Source organism: Onychostoma macrolepis, chromosome 14, assembly GCF_012432095.1.
Source record: "Onychostoma macrolepis isolate SWU-2019 chromosome 14, ASM1243209v1, whole genome shotgun sequence".
Classification (NCBI taxonomy): domain Eukaryota; kingdom Metazoa; phylum Chordata; class Actinopteri; order Cypriniformes; family Cyprinidae; genus Onychostoma; species Onychostoma macrolepis.
This window is the reverse complement of record NC_081168.1, coordinates 32,225,661-32,247,380: the sequence shown is the minus strand read 5'-3', so window position 1 is coordinate 32,247,380 and position 21,720 is coordinate 32,225,661. Positions and strand designations below refer to the sequence as shown.

Below are 21,720 nucleotides of genomic sequence, written 5' to 3'. Positions count from 1 at the left end.
ATATATATATATATATATATATATATATATATATATATATATATATATATATATATATATATATATATATATATATATATATTATGCAGTGGGCTAACAAGCTTAACAAGACACACCTGGGGAGACTAATCAAGGGAACCAATGAACAAACTACAAACTGACTACAGCCACCACGGGAGACAGGGAGTGACAAGGCACAGAAAACATGTAACACAAACAAGAAAGAGCTGATTTGTGAATAGAGCAATCATGTTTATTTCCTAAAACCAGAATAAAACTGAACACCTCAAAATTGAAACAACATCCTTCAAAAAGGTCCTTTCAGTATAACTAATAGTTAAAATAATGTTAAATGTGCCATAGAATGCATTGATACAGTATTTTAAATTGTTCTCTGATATCTACATAGAAGGTATGTGGCTTAGGTAAGGGCAAAACATCTCCAGAAATGGTTTTACATGTGCATTTACAACCCTAGGGTTTCTCCCTAGAATGAAATGGTCTGTTATTGGCTTATTTGGAAGGGTCATGAATAATACTATTGAGCTCTGCTCTGATTGGCTGTTTCACAGTGCGGCTCATTTCAGTAGCTCACAAGAAGGAAACACAGGGAAAATATATACTTCAATACTTTCTCACGCAGTTATATCATTGGGTAATTATACTATAAATAAAATGCAGGCATCAGTGAGTCACTATTAATATGCTGGACATTGAAACTGCTTTTGAATACACAATCGCTTTTTAGTTTCACTTTCGAGATTCGAGATAGCAAGATGTTTATACTATGGAGCGGCAGTACTTACCACACATTTAACAAGATCAGATGCTTGTCAGTGGTGCTCAGGATCTGTAAATCATTCACCATCATCCTCAGTCATCTCTCCTTACTCTGTTTATGTGGTAAGTGAAATCTTATGTACTGTAATCAGGCATGTGATTGGCTAAGGACAAAAAAACAGGAAAATATACTAAGACAAACCCCCCCCCCCACGCCGATCAAACTGGTGGCGGATCTATATGGATAGTAAAGCAGGACCCATAACAACTTATTTGAACAAAAAAATACATTTTAATTTATTTAACATGCAACTTTTTTTTTGTACAGTATGACACATAACTTTTTTGGTGGATGTGTAACAGTGGGAATCAAAAGCAAGTGTCTTCATCACCACTGCTCCATCACCACCTCTCTCTATAACAACAACCATAACAAAAAAATATATTTTAACTTATTTTTGTTTTACATTTTTACCCAACTTTAACTGCTAAATGTGCAACATGCAAATGTTCACGTCAAAAGAAGGCCTCAATTTTTGTATGACTCTTTAGCCTTTGTAGCAAGCTTTTTTAGAGCCTCTACACGTTTCTTTTGGAATTTGCGCCTGGCACTCACAGCTGCTGCCACGATGGCATCTTTTGCCATTTTCTTGCTATAGCTTAGAAAGTTTTAATACTTTCCATGTCTGCGCTGCCACTAAACATATTGGATCCACGGGGTCACTGGGCTCCTCATGTGAACAAACAGGCACAGAAGTGCTGCGCGAGTAAACACCACTCTGTGGGTAGTAACTACAGTACTGGTACAACAGTATTTTCTTTAGCGGCTATAGAAAACCATTCCCTTCTGTTCCCTTTAGTTACTGTTGCTATGTCCGACAAGCGACGCATAATATAATAAAATATTGAATGGGAATATACGTTGCACTTGACCCATCACTACAAGACGACTCGACAGATTCGGCAGCATTCATTCGCGGAAAAATCATTAGGCCTGCATAGTCTACATGTAGATTCCTTTAAATGTTAAAGGGAAGATTAAAAAAGAGAAACCGGGTCTGTGAATTCAATTCTCACAGAATCACAATTGAATTCGCAATTGAATTCATATCTTGCTACTCAGTCAGAATCTCATTAACCTGGAGTCCCAGTCTCTGTCACAATAATCATATAGGCTATGTGATGTTTTAGGCCTATTTTGCAGACATCCATTTAAAATGTAGGCAATGGCTTATAAAGAACCTTTTTTCCAGATCCACTTAGGTTTCTCAGCTTGCACTCTAGCATGTGTGTGGTCCAGGTCAGTGGCGGTTTTAGGCATGGGCGAACGGGGCAGCCGCCCGGGGCGGTATTTTTTCATGACACGTGGGGGGCGGCACAAGCACTTGGAAAAAAAAAATCATCTGCGCCGCTAAGCGGTTTTCTATTATCTATCATATTATCTATCATATAACTGTGCGGGGAATTGGCAAATTGGCGCCCCTGCTTGTTGAGCAGGTACCGAGCACAGAAGCTGTGTGAGAAGTGGAAAAGGGAGGGGGGTGCGGCCGCGGGGGACAGTTCACCTCTCCCAAATTAGTGGGACAAGTGGGCTAAAGTCAGTCACACCCAGGGGCGCGGGAAGTGGGGGTGCTGAGGGTGCTGTAGCACCCCCTGTTTTTTTTTTTTTTTATGTGGGCAACTGTTTAATTGTTGGGAATAAAAAAAAAATAAATAAATAAAAAAATCGGAGTGTCTATTTAAGTGCAAATAGCTATGTTGCTGGCAGAGGCTATTTACATTAACTCCACCCACAAATGTATGATTGGGATAGTCAAATATGCAAAAGACGGTTACTAGTTGTCAGATTCAGTGGCGCAGGTGGTAAAGTTTGCAATACACTTCTTTTGACACGATCGACCGGGGTTCGAATCTGCCTTTTGGCGAACTTTTTATCTCGCTTTTTAAATTTCAAATCACATCACATCACATCAGAAAAGCATTTATTTTTTAATAAAAATGAAGGAAATAATCAAAAAGTTGAATAAAGTATCGGGTAGGCTTAGGGTAGGTGTAGAGAGGGCTTTTGTCCCAATAAGGTGGCATCCATTTAATAATTAGAAATAAAATTAAAAAATTACACTCAATACGTTATTGCATACTATTTTATACTGTATTACAATGCAGAAGTGCAGATAATTACCACTATTTTTGCAATAAGTAATGTTTCTCTCTAATAATGTTTTTCGCCATGTTTTTATTTTATTTTAACATAGAATAAATAGAATCTAAAGCTATCTGCACTGTGTAAATAACATATCACTAAAGAATACTGCTATTTTCACTTTGTGGTTTAGTCTTGACTTCTGGTCGTGAGTGACAGTGTTGGGGGATGGGAAATCTGTTGATTGTCGAGTGCCAAATAAACACAGAGTGTTTATTATGTATATAGAGTATATTTATTTAAGTTCTGATAACTTATACTGTTTTGTGCAGAATTGTGTTTTTCATGTTGAAGGATTTGTGCAATTGAGAAATATAAGCTTGTCTTACACTTATATTGTTATAGTAAAACTGTTTGTGCAAAAATTTTTAGCCAAAAAACCTACAATTTTTTTTCTCGGATGGGGGGGGGGATGGGCGCTCAGAGGGGGTCTCGCCCGGGGAGTAATTCAATGTAGAACCGCCACTGGTCCAGGTAACCTTAGCTTTGCATAAAAAAATGGTTATCATTCGCATGGCTACTTTTACTTGAGTAAAGAAGTTAAATCAGTACTTCTACTTTTACCAGAGTATTTTTTAACACAAGTATCTGTACTTCTACTTGAGTACGAGAAGTGAGACGGACTATTTTCTTTAGCGGAAGCAATATAAATCGTTTTTAAATCAATAAACTCCTTTTAAAATCAATATTTTGTGTCAAATTATTGATTTATTTTGTAGGTAGCCATGTAATAAGCGGGATGATGTAGAGTTTGTCTTACATGTGCTTCATGAGGCACACAGGCGCGGTCTCTTGCTCTCTCTCCCTCTGTCATGCACGCGCTACGCGGTTTGGAGCACAGTCTCTGTCTCGCGGGCGCGGGCGCACTCACTCGCTCGCTCTATTTGCGGCCATCAGATTCAGTGAGCTATATATTTAATATAATAATTAAAATATAATTATTGATTTTTCATTAGACTATTTTTTGGTGCCCCCTCAGCACTCGGTACCCTACGCACAGTGCGTGATGCGCGTGGTGGGAGCAGCGCTGAATTAACCTTATTGAAAAGTGTTAACTTACCATCTTATCAGTTAACGGTTAATAATCGGATAATGATTTGCGGTTGTCGGTTGGGAAAATTAACCGAAATGAGCATCCCTAATAGCTAGCAAATACAAGTAAGTTAATGTTAATGCAGCTTAAACATCCTGCCATAAAATCACTCAAAATCGATCATCTAATCTAATCGATCGACAACAAAGTCAAATTAGTAACTTATAGGTTATATATAGACACAAGCAATAATACATACCCAGATCATCCGATCCGGCGATGTTCTTGTCATGATACCACTGTAGCGCGAGAGCGACTGAGGTAACTTACACTGCGCAGCAGGGAGCTTGATTGACAGGTGATCTGACCAATCATACTTCGCCATCCGCCATTTGCGAACGGTAGCAAATACGTCCTTGTTGATACTTGGAAAGGAAGGAAAAATGCATCTCTTTGCCATCTGACGTGCCGCGCTGTGGCCCTGTTGCGCGGGGACGGCGATTGTGGTTCCGTCCCGGGTTACCATGGTGACGGCTGTGAGATTGGCTGTGAGACTGGCTTTTTTATGCGTAGTTAATAGATTACAGTATTAGGCTACTCTGCCCATCGCACATTATAGACCAAATAACAATCTATAAAGGTGCAAAATGCATTTACTTACACATATTTAAGAATCAAGATATTTCATTATATATTTTAGGGATATATGGGATTAAATAAATAAATACAAATAAAACCCCTGCTGAAAAAAACAAAAAACAAAAGATACCATTACAAAATTAGTAATGGTTTTACTGGTTAAAATGGGACTTATAATGGGTTTTACTGGAAACTGTAATGGTGCCTGTTGGTCTCTAATTGGTAATTGGTCACCTTCTATTGGTGGCTTGTTAAAACCAATAAATCCTAATGGAATATGTCCCAAAACACACTACAGAAAACCATTTTTTAATGGTTAAAAGTTGATGGTTTGTAACGTTTGTAATGGTATTTGTAGTGGAAACCATTAAAATTTTGGTAACACTTTATTTTGAGGGTCCCTTTTGAACATTCTGTTGACACTAAGTAATGCTGCACCTACATGTCAGCAAACTCTCATAAGAGTATTAGTAGACTGTCTGCTTCATATCTACTAACTCCTTATTGTGTTGGTCTCCCAACAGATATTCTGCTGACTATAAGTAACTTTGCAAGAACGTGTCAACTTAATCTAACCCTAACCCTACCAGTCAACTAATACACTACTAGCACTCTAATGAGCGTCAGGAGAAATGTAGGTGCAACATCACTTATAGTCAATAGAATGTGTTAAAGGGACCATCAAAATAAAGTGAAACCAACATTTTCTGTGATGGTTTTGTTTTTTTCAGTAGGACATGAGAGTATTAACTACATTTGCGAAGGGTCAACTGCAAGCCACCCAGGGTCTCTCTGGGCCATACCTTTCCCAGTCGATGAGATGACCCCCAGGATCTCAGAGACCATGCACACCACCACAGACAGACTCTAGAGCCCTTTTGACCCAGTTTGTATTTGACCGCGATCAGAAACGAATGAATTTGGATAGACCTGTGGAGTTCTGGAAGAATGTTTTATGGAGTGACCAAACGTTCTGGACCCATGGATCAGCTGTGTGTGTGAGCAGAAGAACACATGGTCAAGCGCGGAGGAGGACCGGTCTTGTTATGAGGGTGTTTCGCTGTTGCAGGAGGTGGAAATCTTGACTATATGAAGGACATTACGGATTCTTTGAAGTATCAGGCCAAGTTAGCAACGATTGTGATGCATTCAGTGCAGATATACACCCAAATCTATTTAGGACAAGTTAGATGCAAAAACGACACCCTTGTATGAGATTAACTATATCATATTATAAATATGATATAACTCATATGGCAGGGCACAATGCGTGAAAACATAGCAAAGGCTGCCACTGAAGCGTGGTTACAGACGATAGTTTTATTAGAGCGAATGTCAGTAACTATCACTAAAACTCACCCGTTTCGAAAAAAACAAAAACCCAAAGTATACAAATTTATAAAGATGAATATCTGAGATGTGTTTAGAGCAGGAAAAGCTTTGATTCATTGAATGCAATTGTTCTAAAAGACCGTTACAAAAATGAAGCCGTTTTTTCATTGCTGGATATTTTACAGGCCCTCGCTGCTCGAGTCGTCATCCGGAGCTAAACAGGAAATGTATTAGTGTCACTTTCCCTTTTCACTTCTTTGAACAAGGCTCTGTTTTAATTTGGGGATTCCTCATATGGTTGTTTTTTAAGCGATTCTTTGTATGACTGCTGCAGCTCATTCGCTGTGACTATAACGAACACTTCACATGTGCTGACACCCACAGCTTTCTCACCTTCAGATGTCACTCAACCACACAGAGCGATGATGTGCAACTGACATTTACCACAAACCTTCGTTCTGTGCTGCGACTCTTCACGCCTGTGAAACACAGCTGTACGAGGATTCAACGCATGCTAAACCGCTGCGCATCTTGAGATACCAGAACATGAGACATTTATTTTTTTACAAAATGTAGAACAAATGTGTTGACAAAACACTGCTGACAAACAACATACAGTTTTACACAATCAAGCTTGGCTGACCAAGTACAAAAGAAACAAATGATTAATAAAAATGAATTCAGTACAATTAATGCAATATGCAAAATATTAGAAGAGTGTAAATCAAATAAAAGATCCGATATCTTGTCTTGCAATAGTATATGATAATACGATCTATCAGTCTTGTATTTTGAGAATACTCCTCTTCTCTATATCATTCATTTCCTTTAAAATGAGAGAAACATTGTAGCGAAGTTCCTGGAACTTGACGACTGGAACCTAGAAGAGAGAAGAAGAGAAATCTCACGCTCGCACCAGATCAAAGCACAACACACGCTGCATCCGTGCTGCTTCATGAGCTCTCGCACTTCTGTTTAATGGATTAAAACACCATTCGGACGAGAGGAGAGTACATGGATGGATTGCATATTTTAGGCCAACAAATTATTTTTTTCTGCAAAGCACTAGACCTGTATGTGTGTGAGATACAGTACGAGCCATATTTGGATACTTAAAATGTTTTGTTGTGTATATTTTTGCAAGAAAAAGTAACAGAATACAGAAAACAGGTAGATCTAATAAAACAGGTCTACTAAAGCTCACACTATAAAACTATTAAGTGTTATTAATCAGAAAATTATACAAAGCTTAAAGAAAATTATGATTTTTTTTTTTTACTGTAGCTCTTCAATTAAAAAGCTCAGCTGCTGATAATGTAGGCTCTTGTTTTTGATTCATCTGCAAATACCAGATAAATTAATAGAGTTAAATGTCTACATACTCTGAAATCAAATAGAATTTAAGAAAGATTACCTCAAATCGATGCAAGCGGCCATCAGACAGTTTCATCTGCATGAGGATGGAGGGCTGCAAAGCTCGAGACAGCGAGCTAAAGTCACACAAACATTAATAATGATCAGTCATGCGATGCTCATGTGCTGAAATATACACGCTGCACAACTAATCAGACACATAACCACGCTCACGGGTCGAGCTGCTACAGCTAACAGGGATCAGTGTTAACTACAGCGTTTTTAAGATTAGCTTCTGTTTGTATTTGAGGAGTGAAGCAGCAGACGGTGCTGTGGCTTCATATCAATGTGAAGATGAACTAATTAACATCGTTTGCTGTGGATGTGCCCCCCCACACTTTCCAGAGGTTATTTTCCAGGACATTTTCTATTTCTTTCTACTGCATTAAAAACTGGTAGTTAGGAAGTCACCGAATTCATGTTAATAATACGAGGTTTACCAGTTAACATCTGAAGATTAATCTGCCGAACGACTAATTTTCCAGGAGAATTATTCATCAGTTAATCAACATCAGAAGGTTGGAGGACGCTGGTACATTTAATAAAGAATACAGCCGAGCTGCCACAGACAAAAATATATTTATGCAAGCTCTAAATGCAATAACACTGTAAAAGTGGAAAGTATTACTAATGCAGTAACGCTTCTGATCTTGAGCCGTAACTCAGCCACTCACAAACACATCCAGTACAGAGCTGCTATAATCCACTAGATTCCTAAACAACAGAGTTCTGCTCATTTTAGGGAATATTATGAAATATTTGTATGTTTAAGACCAATCGATCAGAGACGAGTGTTTGTGCACAACATCTTATTCTTTACATGACATGCGTGTCTACATCTATTGTACACAGAAGAGCTTTTCTGAGATCAGCATGCGTCTATATAAACCATCGTTACTAGTGTACCTTGTGGAAATGGCAACATCAACTCTCCATTTAAAGTCCTGTATCTTCGCCAGAGTCGGCCCTCGATGCGTGTGGCTGATATTCCTGGAGGAGCGTTGAGACATGAGCTGATGAACGGGATAACAGAGTCGTTCTGAGAGAGGAGGAGGATCATACCTGTTTCCAAACACAGCACTGGACACGTCTGCGATGAACTCCTCAGAAACCCTGGAGAGAAACAGCACCCAGAAATACAACACATCACTCGAAACAAATACCACTATCAACACGAAAAAATGATAAATGATTAGTCTTTGAGACATGCCCTACCGAAGCGCTCGGAGATCCTCATTAAAAACCTGAAACAAAGAACTCAGATTATTTTTGAGGAAATATGAGAGTTTAAGACCGGCTCCATACACACACTGTGTGACTCACCGCTATCACCAGAGACGTCTTTAATTACAGCAGTTCTACACACCATTTTAGAAATTAATAACTAAATTATTATGAACTAAGCCTATAATCAATACTTAAATCTTAATTTTTATATACACTTTGAGAGCCTGATCACAAATGGCACACCAGTAAAAGCTCCAGAGGAACTCATTCATCGTTTAGCTGATCTGAGGCGGCTAATTACAGACCAGACTCCTGTCAGGAGACGCACCGATGCTTCTGAGGAGTGCGCGCTCTACAGAAGTCAGACATGTTCAGGGTCTGACAGGGCAGAAGGTGAAGGTGCATTTGATTTGATTTTTCTCTCAGCTTTTCAAGAACTTTCACCGATGAACATTACGAAGCACTTCTGAGTCAGTGAAGACGAGCGCTCGAGTAATTAAACACAGAGTCAGCGGTCTGATGTGAGAAAGCTGTGAACTAACCTCTTGTCTTAGAGACGGCAGACACAGAGCTTCTTTGAGAAGAGCGTACAGTCCAGCCACGGCGTGGTTAAAGCTGTCCTCTGAGACCAAGCCGCTCTCTGAGATCAGTCTCAGAGACTCACTGCAGTCCAGACCGTCCACGGCCTTCAGCACCGCTGTGACAGAACAGAGACAGCAGATCAGAACCAGACAGAGACACAGACACAGAGACAGACACAGAGACACAGACACACAGAGACACACAGACACACAGAGACACAGAGAGACACACAGACAGAGACACAGACACTCAGACACACAGAGACACAGAGACACACAGACACACAGACAGAGACACACAGACACACAGACACAGAGAGACACACAGACAGAGACACAGACACACAGACAGAGACACAGACAGACACACAGACAGAGACACAGACACACAGACAGAGACACAGACACAGACACAGACAGAGACACAGACAGAGACACAGACACACAGAGACACAGACACACAGAGACACAGACAGACACACAGACACACAGACAGAGACACAGAGACACACAGACACACAGAAAGAGACACAGACACACAGACAGAGACACAGACACACAGACAGAGACACAGACACACAGACAGAGACAGAGACAGAGACACAGACAGAGACAGAGACAGAGAGACACACAGACACAGAGAGACACACAGACAGAGACAGACACACAGACAGAGACACAGACACACAGACAGAGACACAGACACACAGACAGAGACAGAGACACAGACAGAGACAGAGACAGACACACAGAGACACACAGACACAGAGAGACACGCAGACAGAGACACAGACAGACACACAGACAGAGACACAGACAGACAGAGAGACAGAGACACAGACACAGACACACAGAAAGAGACACAGACACACAGACAGAGACAGAGACACAGACAGACACACAGAGACACAGACACAGAGAGACACACAGACACAGAGAGACACACAGACACAGAGAGACACACAGACACAGACAGAGAGACACACAGACACAGAGACACAGACAGACACACAGACACACAGACAGAGACACAGACAGAGACAGACACAGACACAGACACACAGAAAGAGACACAGACAGACAGAGACACAGACAGAGACACAGACAGAGACACAGACACACAGACAGAGACACATTCTGGTGTGGTACAAGGAAGCTCTGGCCAAACACATTTCTATAATTACACTTAGTAAATTTCATTGTTGGTTAAAACTAAACAATCAAATTGGCATTTCAACCACTGACACTTATCTTTGTGCCATCTACATCCCTCCAGCAGAGTCCCCTTACCATGATGAGGAATATCTGAACAACATCCACACAGAGATCAGCCGTTTCCAGGCCCAGGGAAACGTGCTGCTGTGTGGAGACTTAAACGCAAGAACTGGATCTGAACCTGATAACATAGATCCAAAGGGCAATGAGCATGTCTTTGGCCAAAACCCCCAGAGTCTCACAAAAACCTCCCACCAAGAAACAATCTTGACCAAACTGTAAATAAAAATGGTAGCGAATTAGTGCAGCTCTGCCGAGCCTCAGGCCTGTACATGCTTAATGGCAGGATCAGAGGGGACTCTTTAGGGAGGTTCACGTGTTGTTCAGGTCTTGGAGCTAGTGTAGTTGACTATGCCATCACTGACATGGACCCCTCCTCCTTCAGTGCATTCACTGTCATACAACAAACTCCGCTTTCTGACCATAACCAAACTAACATTTATATTAAAACACATCACACACCAGAACAAAACAAGCAGGAAACCTGCAACTTGTATCAGGTCCAGCAGAGATACAAATGGACTTCAGACAGTGCAGAAAAATGTATCCAAGCCCTGAATTCTGAAGAACTGAAGAATCTAATTACTATATTTATGAATAAAAAAATGTAAACAACTAAAGATGGTGTTAATTTGGCTACAAATGAAATCAATTACATATTTCAAAAGCAGCATATATAAGTGAATTGAAAAGAAAGGCAAAAATACACTAAGAAAAAACACCAAAAGGTGAAAAATGGTTTGACTCAGACTGCAAAACATTAAGAAAACAACTTAGAAAATTATCAAATCTGAAACATAAAGAACCATACAACACCGACATAAGAACTGAATACTGTTCAAAACTAAAACAATACAAAGACACAATAAGAGCAAAAAAGCAACACCATCTGACCAAAAGTTTACAAGAAATAGAACATTCAATAAATCATAATCAGTTCTGGGATATGTGGAATAATCTGAGCACAACAAAACCACAAGACTTGCCAATACAAGATGGAGATACTTGGACAAAGCATTTTGAAAATTTGTATAAAGAAATCCCACCAAAACAACTCAATGACAATTATAATCTGATCAAACAACATCTACAAACCTATGAAGACACAATTAAAAATAATCAAAATCCACTTGACTTCCCAATTACATATAAAGAATCAACAAACAAACTCAAAAGCCAAACATGTAAGAAATCTTGTGGTCCTGACAGCATTCAGGTGAAATGCTGAAACACAGCACACCTGAGCTTCAGACAGCTGTGCTCAAATTATTCAACCTTGTACTTAGTTCAGGCTGTTTTCCTGACATCTGGAACCAAGGACTTATTACCCCAATTCACAAGAGTGGAGACAAATTGGACCCCAATAATTTCAGAGGCATTTGTGTTGAGTGCAGTGATCACATCTCAGCATCCACTCAACAAACACTGACAAAAGTTCGATTGCTTCAGTCTGTTGTGCTGCTGAGAGGTTTGTGTTTGTAGCTCCATGTACCTTCGCTTTTTATTGAATCTCTACCTTACTTTCAATCCCTTTTGTCTAAAGTGATAATATATAACTTAATTCCCACCATATTTCTGGTGTTATCTTTCAAACTAATCTAACTAATTTGATCGTTCTCCTTTAAAACCGCGAGTGCAGCTTGTTAGCCCGTTAGCTTGTCACTCGCGGGTCCATTGCATTTCTATTCGCGCCTATTATTATTATTTTTTTTTCCTCGCTCCGTTTTTCACGAGCTCATCAAACAACAGTGGTAAGTGGTAAGTTAAGTTGGTATCATTCATCAATCACGGTGAGTAATGGCTTCTTCTCCTGCTATTGTTGTTTGCACTGTTTGCCACATGTATAGTTTATCTGTCTCTGTCAGCAGCGAGGGATTCACATGTGATAAATGCAGGGAAATAGTTAGGCTGACAGAGAAGGTTTTAGAACTAGAGACACGCATCCAGACTTTAGTTGAGGATAGTAAGAATGTGAGGGCTGTAGATACTGCTTTGGATGCGACTAGCTCAGGAGTCCTGTACATTGTTCGGTTCGGTTGAGCCCGTGCAGCAGGGCAACTGGGTGACAGTGAGGCGGCATAGTCGCGGGTCAAAACACCACTCTTCCGTTCGATCAGAACATCAAACAGGTTCTCCCCACTCAGTGAAGCACCCACTGAGAAACCTGATGAAAGTGCTCTAGTTATTGGCGATTCTATTGTACGGAACGTGAAAATAGAGACACCAGCCACCATAGTCCATTGTTTACCAGGAGCCAGAGCGCCTGACATCTTGGCAAATTTAAAAGTGCTGACTAATGCTAAACGTAAATTCAGTAAGATTGTTATCCACGTCGGCGCTAATGATGTTCGACCGCCAGTCGGAGATCACCAAAAATAATGTTAAAGAGGTGTGTGAACTTGCAAGTACGATGTCAGACACTGTAATATGCTCTGGTCCGCTCCTGCTTACCGTGGTGATGAGATTCATAGCAGACTGTCGCCACTTAATGGCTGGATGTCTAAGTGGTGCCCGCAAAATAACATAGGCTTTATAGACAATTGGAAGAATTTTTGGGGCAGACCTGACCTGTTGAAAAGAGATGGTGTTCATCCCTCCTGGGTGGTGCCGCTCTTCTCTCTAGAAATATGGCACATAGTCTTAGAGTTTGTACTTGACTAACTGGAGCCCAGGTCAGGAAGCAGACAGACTGGCTAAACCGATCGCCTGCTAGCCACCTCACGCCACCAAAGTCAGTTAACTCTCAGCACATAGAAACTTTTCACCTAGATATCACACTATAGAGACTGTGTCTGTTCCCGAACTAGAAAATACAGAAAACATCCAAACCAAAGTAATAGTAACAATTTAATTGATGTTCAACAAATAAAAACGATATAATACAGATAAACACATGATAAAGCTTGGCTTATTAAATATTAGATCCCTTTCTTCAAAAGCACTTTTGTAAATGATATGTTCACTGACCATAAACTAGATGTGCTTTGTCTGACAGAAACCTGGCTAAAACAAGATGATTACATTACTTTAAACGAGTCTACACCCCAAGATTACTGTTACAAACATGAACCGCGTCCAAAAGGTAAAGGGGAGGTGTTGCTACAATTTATAGAAATATTTTCAGTATCTCTCAGAGGTTGGGTTTCAAGTATAATTCGTTCAAGTAATGGTGCTTCATATAACGTTATCCAAAGAAACAAGTGTTAATGATAAATCCCCTGTGATGTTTGTACTGGCTACTGTATACAGGCCACCAGGGCACCATACAGACTTTATTAAAGAATTTTCTGATCTTCTATCGGAGTTAGTGCTGACTGCAGATAAAGTCCTAATCGTTGGTGATTTTAATATCCATACTGATAATGACAGAGATTCGTTGGGATCAGCATTTATAGACATTCTAAACTCAATTGGTGTTAAACAACACGTGTCAGGACCTACTCATTGTCGAAATCAATTCCATGTGACAGTATTAAATCTAGAGTATGATGTCAGTGGCGTTGAAATTTTGCAGCAGAGCGATGATATCTCAGATCATTATCTAGTCTCCTGTATATTCCATATAGCTAAAGCTGTAAAGCCAACTTCTTGTTACAAATATGGTAGAACCATTACCTCTACCACAAAAGACTGCTTTATAAATAATCTTCCTGACTTATCTCAGTTCCTCAGCATATCCAATAGCTCAGAACAACTTGATGATGTAACAGGAACTATGGACTCTCTCTTTTCTAGCACTTTAGATGCGGTTGCTCCTTTACGCTTAAGGAAGATTAAGGATAAGAGTCCAACACCGTGGTATAATGAGCACACTCACTCCCTAAAGAGAGCAGCCGGAAAATGGAGCGCAGCTGGAGGAAAACTAAATTAGAGGTATTTCGTTTAGCTTGGCGGAAAGTACCCTATCCTACAGAAAAGCATTAAAACTGCTAGATCTGATTACTTTTCGTCTCTTCTAGAAGAAAACAAACATAACCCTCTGTATTTATTCAATACAGTAACTAAATTAACGAAAAATCAAGCATCAACAGGTGTTGGCATTTCCCAAGAGCATAGCAGTAATGACTTTATGAACTACTTCACTTCCAAGATCGATACTATCAGAGATAAAATTGTATCCCTGCAGCCGTCAGCTACAGTATCGCATCAGATAGCGCACTATAGATCCCTGAGGAACAATTCCACTCATTCTCTACTGTAGGAGAGGAAGAATTGTATAAACTTGTTAAATCATCTAAACCAACAACATGTATGTTAGACCCGATTCCATCTAAACTACTAAAAGAGCTGCTTCCAGAAGTCATAGATCCTCTTTTGGCTATTATTAATTCATCATTGTCATTAGGATATGTCCCCAAAACCTTCAAATTGGCTGTTATTAAGCCTCTCATTAAAAACCACAACTTGACCCCAAAGATCTAGTTAATTACAGACCGATCTCAAATCTCCTTTTCTGTCAAAGATACTAGAAAAGGTAGTATCCTCACAATTATATTCCTTCCTAGAGAAAATGATATCTGTGAGGAATTCCAGTCAGGATTTAGATCGTATCATAGCACTGAGACTGCTCTCATTAGAGTTACAAATGACCTGCTTCTATCATCTGATCGTGGTTGTATCTCTTTATTAGTTCTACTGGATCTTAGCGCTGCGTTCGACACTATCGACCACAACATTCTTTTGAATAGACTACAAAACTTTGTTGGCATTAGTGGAAGTGCCTTAGCATGGTTCAAATCGTACTTATCTGACCGCCATCAGTTCGTAGCAGTGAATGAAGAGGTATCATATCGATCACAAGTGCAGTATGGAGTACCTCAAGGCTCAGTACTAGGGCCGCTACTTTTCACGCCTATATGTTACCCTTGGGAGATATTATCAGGAGACATGGTGTTAGCTTTCACTGTTATGCTGATGATACTCAGCTCTATATTTCTTCGCGGCCCGGTGAAACACACCAAATTGAGAAACTAACGGAATGCATAGTCGATATAAAAAACTGGATGATGAGTAATTTTTTACTGCTAAATTCTGAAAAAACAGAGGTGTTAATTATCGGACCTAAAAACCCCACATGTAATAACCTAGAACATTATCTAACACTTGACGGCTGCTCTGTCAATTCTTCTTCATCAGTCAGGAACCTAGGTGTGCTGTTCGATAGCAATCTTTCATTTGAAAGCCATGTTTCTAGCATCTGTAAAACTGCATACTGCAGTTCTTACTAGAACCAGGAAATATGACCATATTAGCCCGGTTCTGTCAACACTGCACTGGCTCCCTATCAAGCATCGGATAGATTTTAAAATCTTGTTAATTACTTATAAAGCCCTGAATGGTTTAGCTCCTCAGTACTTGATCGAGCTCTTATCGCATTATAGTCCTCCACGTCCGCTCCGTTCTCAAAACTCTGGCCGTCTGATAATACCTAGAATATCAAAATCGACTGCGGGCGGCAGATCCTTTTCCTATTTAGCACCCAAACTCTGGAACAGTCTACCTAACACTGTTCGGGAGGCAGACACACTCTGTCAGTTTAAATCTAGATTAAAGACCCATCTCTTTAGCCTGGCGTACACATAACACATTAATACGCTTCTATTATTCAAATCCAGATTGTTAGGCAGCATTAATTAGATCAACCGGAACCGGGAACACTCCCCATAACACACGATGTACTCGTTACATCGTAAGTTGAATGGCATCTGCGCTAATGTTTGTCTGTTTCTTTCCTAGTCTGTTTCTCGGTCCGTATCCGATCAGATGGTGGATCAGCACCAAGAGATGATGTCTACAGCCCTGATCGTCAGCGGAGACCAGGACACCCAGATGACCTCCAGAGACATATCCCCAGATATATCAACCAAAAATAACAAAATAACTAAAATATAATAAAATACCTAACTACATAATACTACTATTGTTAGAAATTGCAACAAAATTAAAATAGAAATATAAACTTTTGAACTGCGGGTTTCGTCTGGTCAGAGGAGAACTGGCCCCCCGACTGAGTCTGGTTTCTCCAAGGTATTTTTCTCCATTCTGTCTCGGAGGGAGTTTTGGTTCCTTGCCGCTGTCAACGACATCTCTGAATTCAATAATGAAATGCCTTTAACTGAAAATTGAAAATTGAGTGTTTAATCTTATCATTATACATTACTGACACTCTATCCTCCAATTTGATACTGTTAAGTGCTTTGACACAATCTGTATTGTAAAAGCGCTATATAAATAAAGGTGACTTGACTTGAGCAGTAATCTGGGGAAGTTATTTAGCAGTATTTTAAACAATAGAATATTAAACTTCCTTAATGAACACAGTGTCCTGAGCCCGAGTCAGATTGGCTTTCTTCCTAATCACAGAACTACTGACCACATTTACACCCTACACACCCTAATCAATAAACACGTAAAACAGACCAAAAATGGAAAAATATTTGCATGTTTTATCGATTTCAAAAAAGCATTTGACTCTATTTGGCATGATGGATTATATTATAAGCTTTTACAAAGTGGTGTAGGGGGTAAAGTTTATGACATTGTAAAATCAATATATTCAAACAACAAATGTGCAATACGAATTGGCAACAAACATACAGATTTCTTCACCCAGAAAAGAGGAGTGCGGCAGGGCTGTAGCCTGAGTCCAACACTGTTCAACATCTACATTAATGAATTAGCGGTGCAGTTGGACCAGTCTACAGCCCTTGGACTCACTCTACAAGACAAAACCATCAAGCTTTTGCTGTACGCAGATGATCTGGTGCTGCTGTCATCTACACCACAGGGACTACAGCGGCACCTAGACCTGCTGGAGAACTACTGCCAGAACTGGGCCCTGGCTGTAAACCTCAAAAAGACCAACATTATGGTCTTTCAGAAAAAGCCCAGATGTCAGGAACACAGATACCGGTTCAGTCTAGGCAGCACTGATGCAGTACACCTACCTCGGCCTGATCATCACTGCATCGGGGAGTTTCAGTACGGCAGTGAATGCTCTCAAAGATAAAGCTCGAAGAGCTCTATCATAATCAAGAAAAATTCCAAAATATTGAAATACCGCTTCCAATTTGGTGTAAAATCTTTGATAGTGTGATTCAGCCCATAGCGCTGTATGGAAGTGAGGTTTGGGGTCCACTCAGTGATCAGAGCTACACTAGATGGGACAGACATCCAACAGAAGCCCTACACACAGAATTCTGCAAAATGATCCTAAAATTACACAGGAGAACACCCAATAATGCATGTAGGGCAGAATTAGGCCGATTCCATTGATTATAAATATACAAAAAGATCCTCAAATTCTGGATGCATCTAAAATCGAGTCCCACAGAATCGCTACATTTTAAAGCACTACAAACCCAAGAACTGAACCCTGAAAAGAGTCCACTCAGTCAGCTGGTTCTGAGACTCACTAACCTGACCAACTCTACTAACACTAACCAGTCTCAGACCAGCACTGCTTCTCACCCAAACATCAAAATAAATCAAATTATCAAACAATCTAAAAATACATATCTGGAACATTGGGATCAAGAGACTAAAACACAAAGTAAATTACAACTATATCGGACCATAAAATCAAATTATGAATTGGAAGATTATCTCCAGAGTGTCAGAGGCACAAAGCAGAGACAGATCCTGAGCAAGTACAGGCTCAGTGAGCACAGACTAGCCATCGAGACCGGCGGACACAGAAAGAGCTGGTTACCCAGAGAGCAAAGGGTGTGTGCTCACTGTGAGACAGGAGAGATCGAGACAGAGACGCACTCCTCCTTCACTGTCATAAATACATATCAATAAGAAACCTCTACTTCAACAAACTCACCAACTTAATAAAGAACTTTACAACCATTAGTGAAACAGAACAAATAAAGATAATACTAGGAGAGGGACAGACAGCAGCACTGGCTGCGAGATACGTGTGGTGAATGTGTGTGTGTGTGTGTGTGGACGTGCTACAGCCTGAGAGACAGCAGGTGAGTGTGTGAGTGTGTGAGTGTGTGTGTGTGTGTGTGTGTGTGTGTGTGTGTGTGTGTGTGTGTGTGTGTGTACGTGCCACAGCCTGAGAGACAGCAGGTGAATGTGTGTAATGTGTGTGTGTGTGTGTGTGTGTGTGTGTGTGTGTACGTGCCACAGCCTGAGAGACAGCAGGTGAATGTGTGTAATGTGTGTGTGTGTGTGTGTACGTGCCACAGCCTGAGAGACAGCAGGTGAATGTGTGTAATGTGTGTGTGTGTGTGTGTGTGTGTGTGTGTGTACGTGCCACAGCCTGAGAGACAGCAGGTGAATGTGTGTAATGTGTGTGTGTGTGTGTGTGTGTGTGTATTACATCTGACCTCAAAGTGTTTCCCTGCTGTCTACCACAGTGACCCTCAGCCTGTGTGTGTTTATGTGTTAAACACTGTGGCATGAAATGTTCACATAAGTTCTTATTTGTTACACTGTTTATTTAAGTTTATATTGTTATAAGGTTTTTATTCTATTATTTTGATCTTTTCATTGGTATTATATTTCTCCACATATATTTCAAGCTTTGGCAATATTGTATTTTTTACAGTCATGCCAATAAAGCAATATTGAATTGAATTGAATTGAATTGAATTGACACAGAGACAGACACACAGACACAGAGAGAACAGAGACACAGACACAGAGAGAACAGAGACACAGACACACAGACACACAGAGACAGAGACACAGAGACACAGACACAGACACAGAGACACAGACACAGAGACACAGAGACACAGACACACAGACACAGACAGACACACAGACACACACACACAGACACAGAGACACAGACACAGAGACACAGACACACAGACACAGACACACAGACACACAGACACAGACACAGACACACAGACAGAGTCAGCAGATCAGAACCAGACAGACACACACACAGACACACACAGACACAGACAGAGACACAGACACACAGACACAGAGACACAGACACACAGACACAGACACACAGACACAGACACAGACACAGACACACAGACACAGACACAGACACACAGACACAGACACACAGACACAGACAGACACAGACACAGACAGACACAGAGACAGACACACACAGACACAGACACACAGACACACAGACACAGACACACAGACACAGACACACAGAGACACAGAGACAGACACACACAGACAGACACAGAGTCAGCAGATCAGAACCAGACAGAGACAGAACGACACGCTGCTGTGTGGCAAGGTGTACAGCAAACAAGCTACAAAACCCAGAACAGTAGGCTAACAAACTAGCTTGCATAGCATTTATTAGGCATGACTTCTTACCGATTAATACATTATGGATTCCTCAGTGTTTGCTAAACATTCTGTAGAGTAACTTGAGGTAAACGGCAAAGATAACAAGCTTTTCAAAACGAAAACAAAAAGAAAAGTAAAACTAAGCTGGCTGTCCCTGACAGGATTTCTACAAGAATACCAACATGTTCACCTTCTCTGGTTTAAGAAGCGGCCTTTTACTTATATATATATATATATTATAACTACAGTAGGATTATTAAATTATTATGATCTCTTTCAAGCAGTGTAAAACACTTTCAGAATCTATACTTTCTTCTGTACTTTTAAAATGAGCATTAATGTCAGTATATTTAATTATTTATGAACAACAACAAACTACTATATCAAAATAAACTGAAGGAAAAGCACAAAGCCTTCTGAAGAGATTTGTATCAAACAGTGAAGTAAAACATGCATTTATGAGAAACACTTTTATAATTTATGCTCCACCGATGTTCAGTCATATATATCTCTGCAATCACAGACTACAGGAGCAGCGAAAAGAGTCACGTTCCTTCCGGTCAAACCACGCCGCATCACGCTTTCAACAACAACAACAACAGTAATAATAAACAAACTATGGCATTTGTAATGAAAGCAAAAGAAAAAGCATCCTAAGCGCTTGTAGACATCACGACAGCAGCTTCTATGAAAGTGTCTTGTACTGTCCAGCAGTGAGGTGAGGTTATCTGACTGACCGCTCAGCATCTGTGAGAAAGTGTCTCTGTCCAGATTCTTCAGGTGCTTCGCCAGCTGCTCCACTTCTGCAGGAGCTCTGCCTCCGAACAAACTCACAGAGTCCGCCATCTTCCGCTGACCAGCATCAGCTGACCTCCAGCTGCGCTTCTTCTGCTGTTTCCCGCGGCGGGGTCAGTCGCGCGCGCCACCTGCTGGACGCGGAGCTACAGCGCTCCAGAGCCTGATGACGCAGAGAAGATCGTTCTTTGTGTTCTTTTGGAGGAGTTTTCAGAGCCTGATGAAATCGGTATAAATGTGTGTTTAAAACTGCAAAATACGCTCGATGTACAGTCACTGTAACAGAATATTTCCTAAAAATGCATTCAGATACGTTTGTACATGTCTACAGTTGATAGGCTACTCTTTTTATGCCCCCATTTTTTTTTAAAGTGAAAGGATGAATGCCTTATATTATAAACAGTGACATTTGTATTTAATTCACCCCAAAATGGGCCATTTGCACATTTTCACTTAACTTCTGCTACTTCACGGACTAAGGATAATTATGAAATTAATATTAGCCACAACAGAGGTGCAAATTTTGCAATACATAATTCAAATTTTAAAAATTAAATAGACCGCAGCAATTAACATTTTGTCAGAACCTCTAGTAAATTACAAGCTATTTGTTTAGTTGTCTATTGAGAATCATAGGAGAATGTGATCTCTATTTGGGAAGAAATAAATAAATAAATATCCAGAATTGTGCATATTCCTATGTTTGACTGACTGTTTCTCCCATGCAGTGACGGGCAAACCCCCCACTTCCCCATACCATTTACAATTTTTATATATAGTGAAAAAAATTATAAAACACTGGTGCTTTTAAGCCAAATACAAGCTGAAACGACTCTCCGCAATCTCTGATGAACTCACGCGGGTTTTCTCGGTATTACAGCTGTTTTAAACTTACTGTTTGAACGCGTTCCTTGGACTGAAAAGTTTACAGGAGTTTACCGGTTTAAAAAATATCTGATCGCAAAAACCTGGTCCTTTTGTTTTTTCTTTTCATATTATAATGTACTGATTCAAATTAGAAATCAATAATTAATTATTATTTTGCCACTTTGCGCCCCAGACCGACTCTGCTTGCATTCACATGATTTGTCGAGACAAGGGGTAATTCACGGTGCCCCTCCTGGGTAGTCTGATTTTTATAGTATCATTTCTAATTA

At 40.2% G+C, this 21,720-nt stretch overlaps 1 protein-coding gene across 1 annotated transcript; it reads right to left on the bottom strand.

Moving 5' to 3' along the window:
• Positions 1 to 6,518: 6,518 nt before the first annotated feature.
• commd5 (COMM domain containing 5) lies at positions 6,519 to 20,720 on the bottom strand. The gene is made up of 7 exons (XM_058798546.1): positions 20,506 to 20,720; positions 9,170 to 9,324; positions 8,616 to 8,644; positions 8,463 to 8,513; positions 8,307 to 8,390; positions 7,402 to 7,477; positions 6,519 to 6,867 (listed from the first exon to the last, which is right to left on the bottom strand). Exons 1-7 carry the CDS (start codon positions 20,612 to 20,614, stop codon positions 6,766 to 6,768), a joined length of 606 nt encoding a protein of 201 aa, XP_058654529.1. The 5' UTR covers positions 20,615 to 20,720; the 3' UTR covers positions 6,519 to 6,765.
• Between the last annotated feature and the right edge of the window lie 1,000 nt (positions 20,721 to 21,720).

What these genes read in the sequence shown, in the direction of transcription:
- commd5 (XM_058798546.1), bottom strand. Translation starts at nt 20,614, where the DNA reads ATGGCGGACTCTGTGAGTTTGTTCGGAGGCAGAGCTCCTGCAGAAGTG. An exon ending in GAGGATCTCCGAGCGCTTCG is followed by an intron (nt 8,514 to 8,615) that starts GTAGGGCATGTC and finishes GTTTCTCTCCAG; the next exon opens with GGTTTCTGAGGAGTTCATCG. An exon ending in GCCGCTTGCATCGATTTGAG is followed by an intron (nt 6,868 to 7,401) that starts GTAATCTTTCTT and finishes TCTCTCTTCTAG; the next exon opens with GTTCCAGTCGTCAAGTTCCA.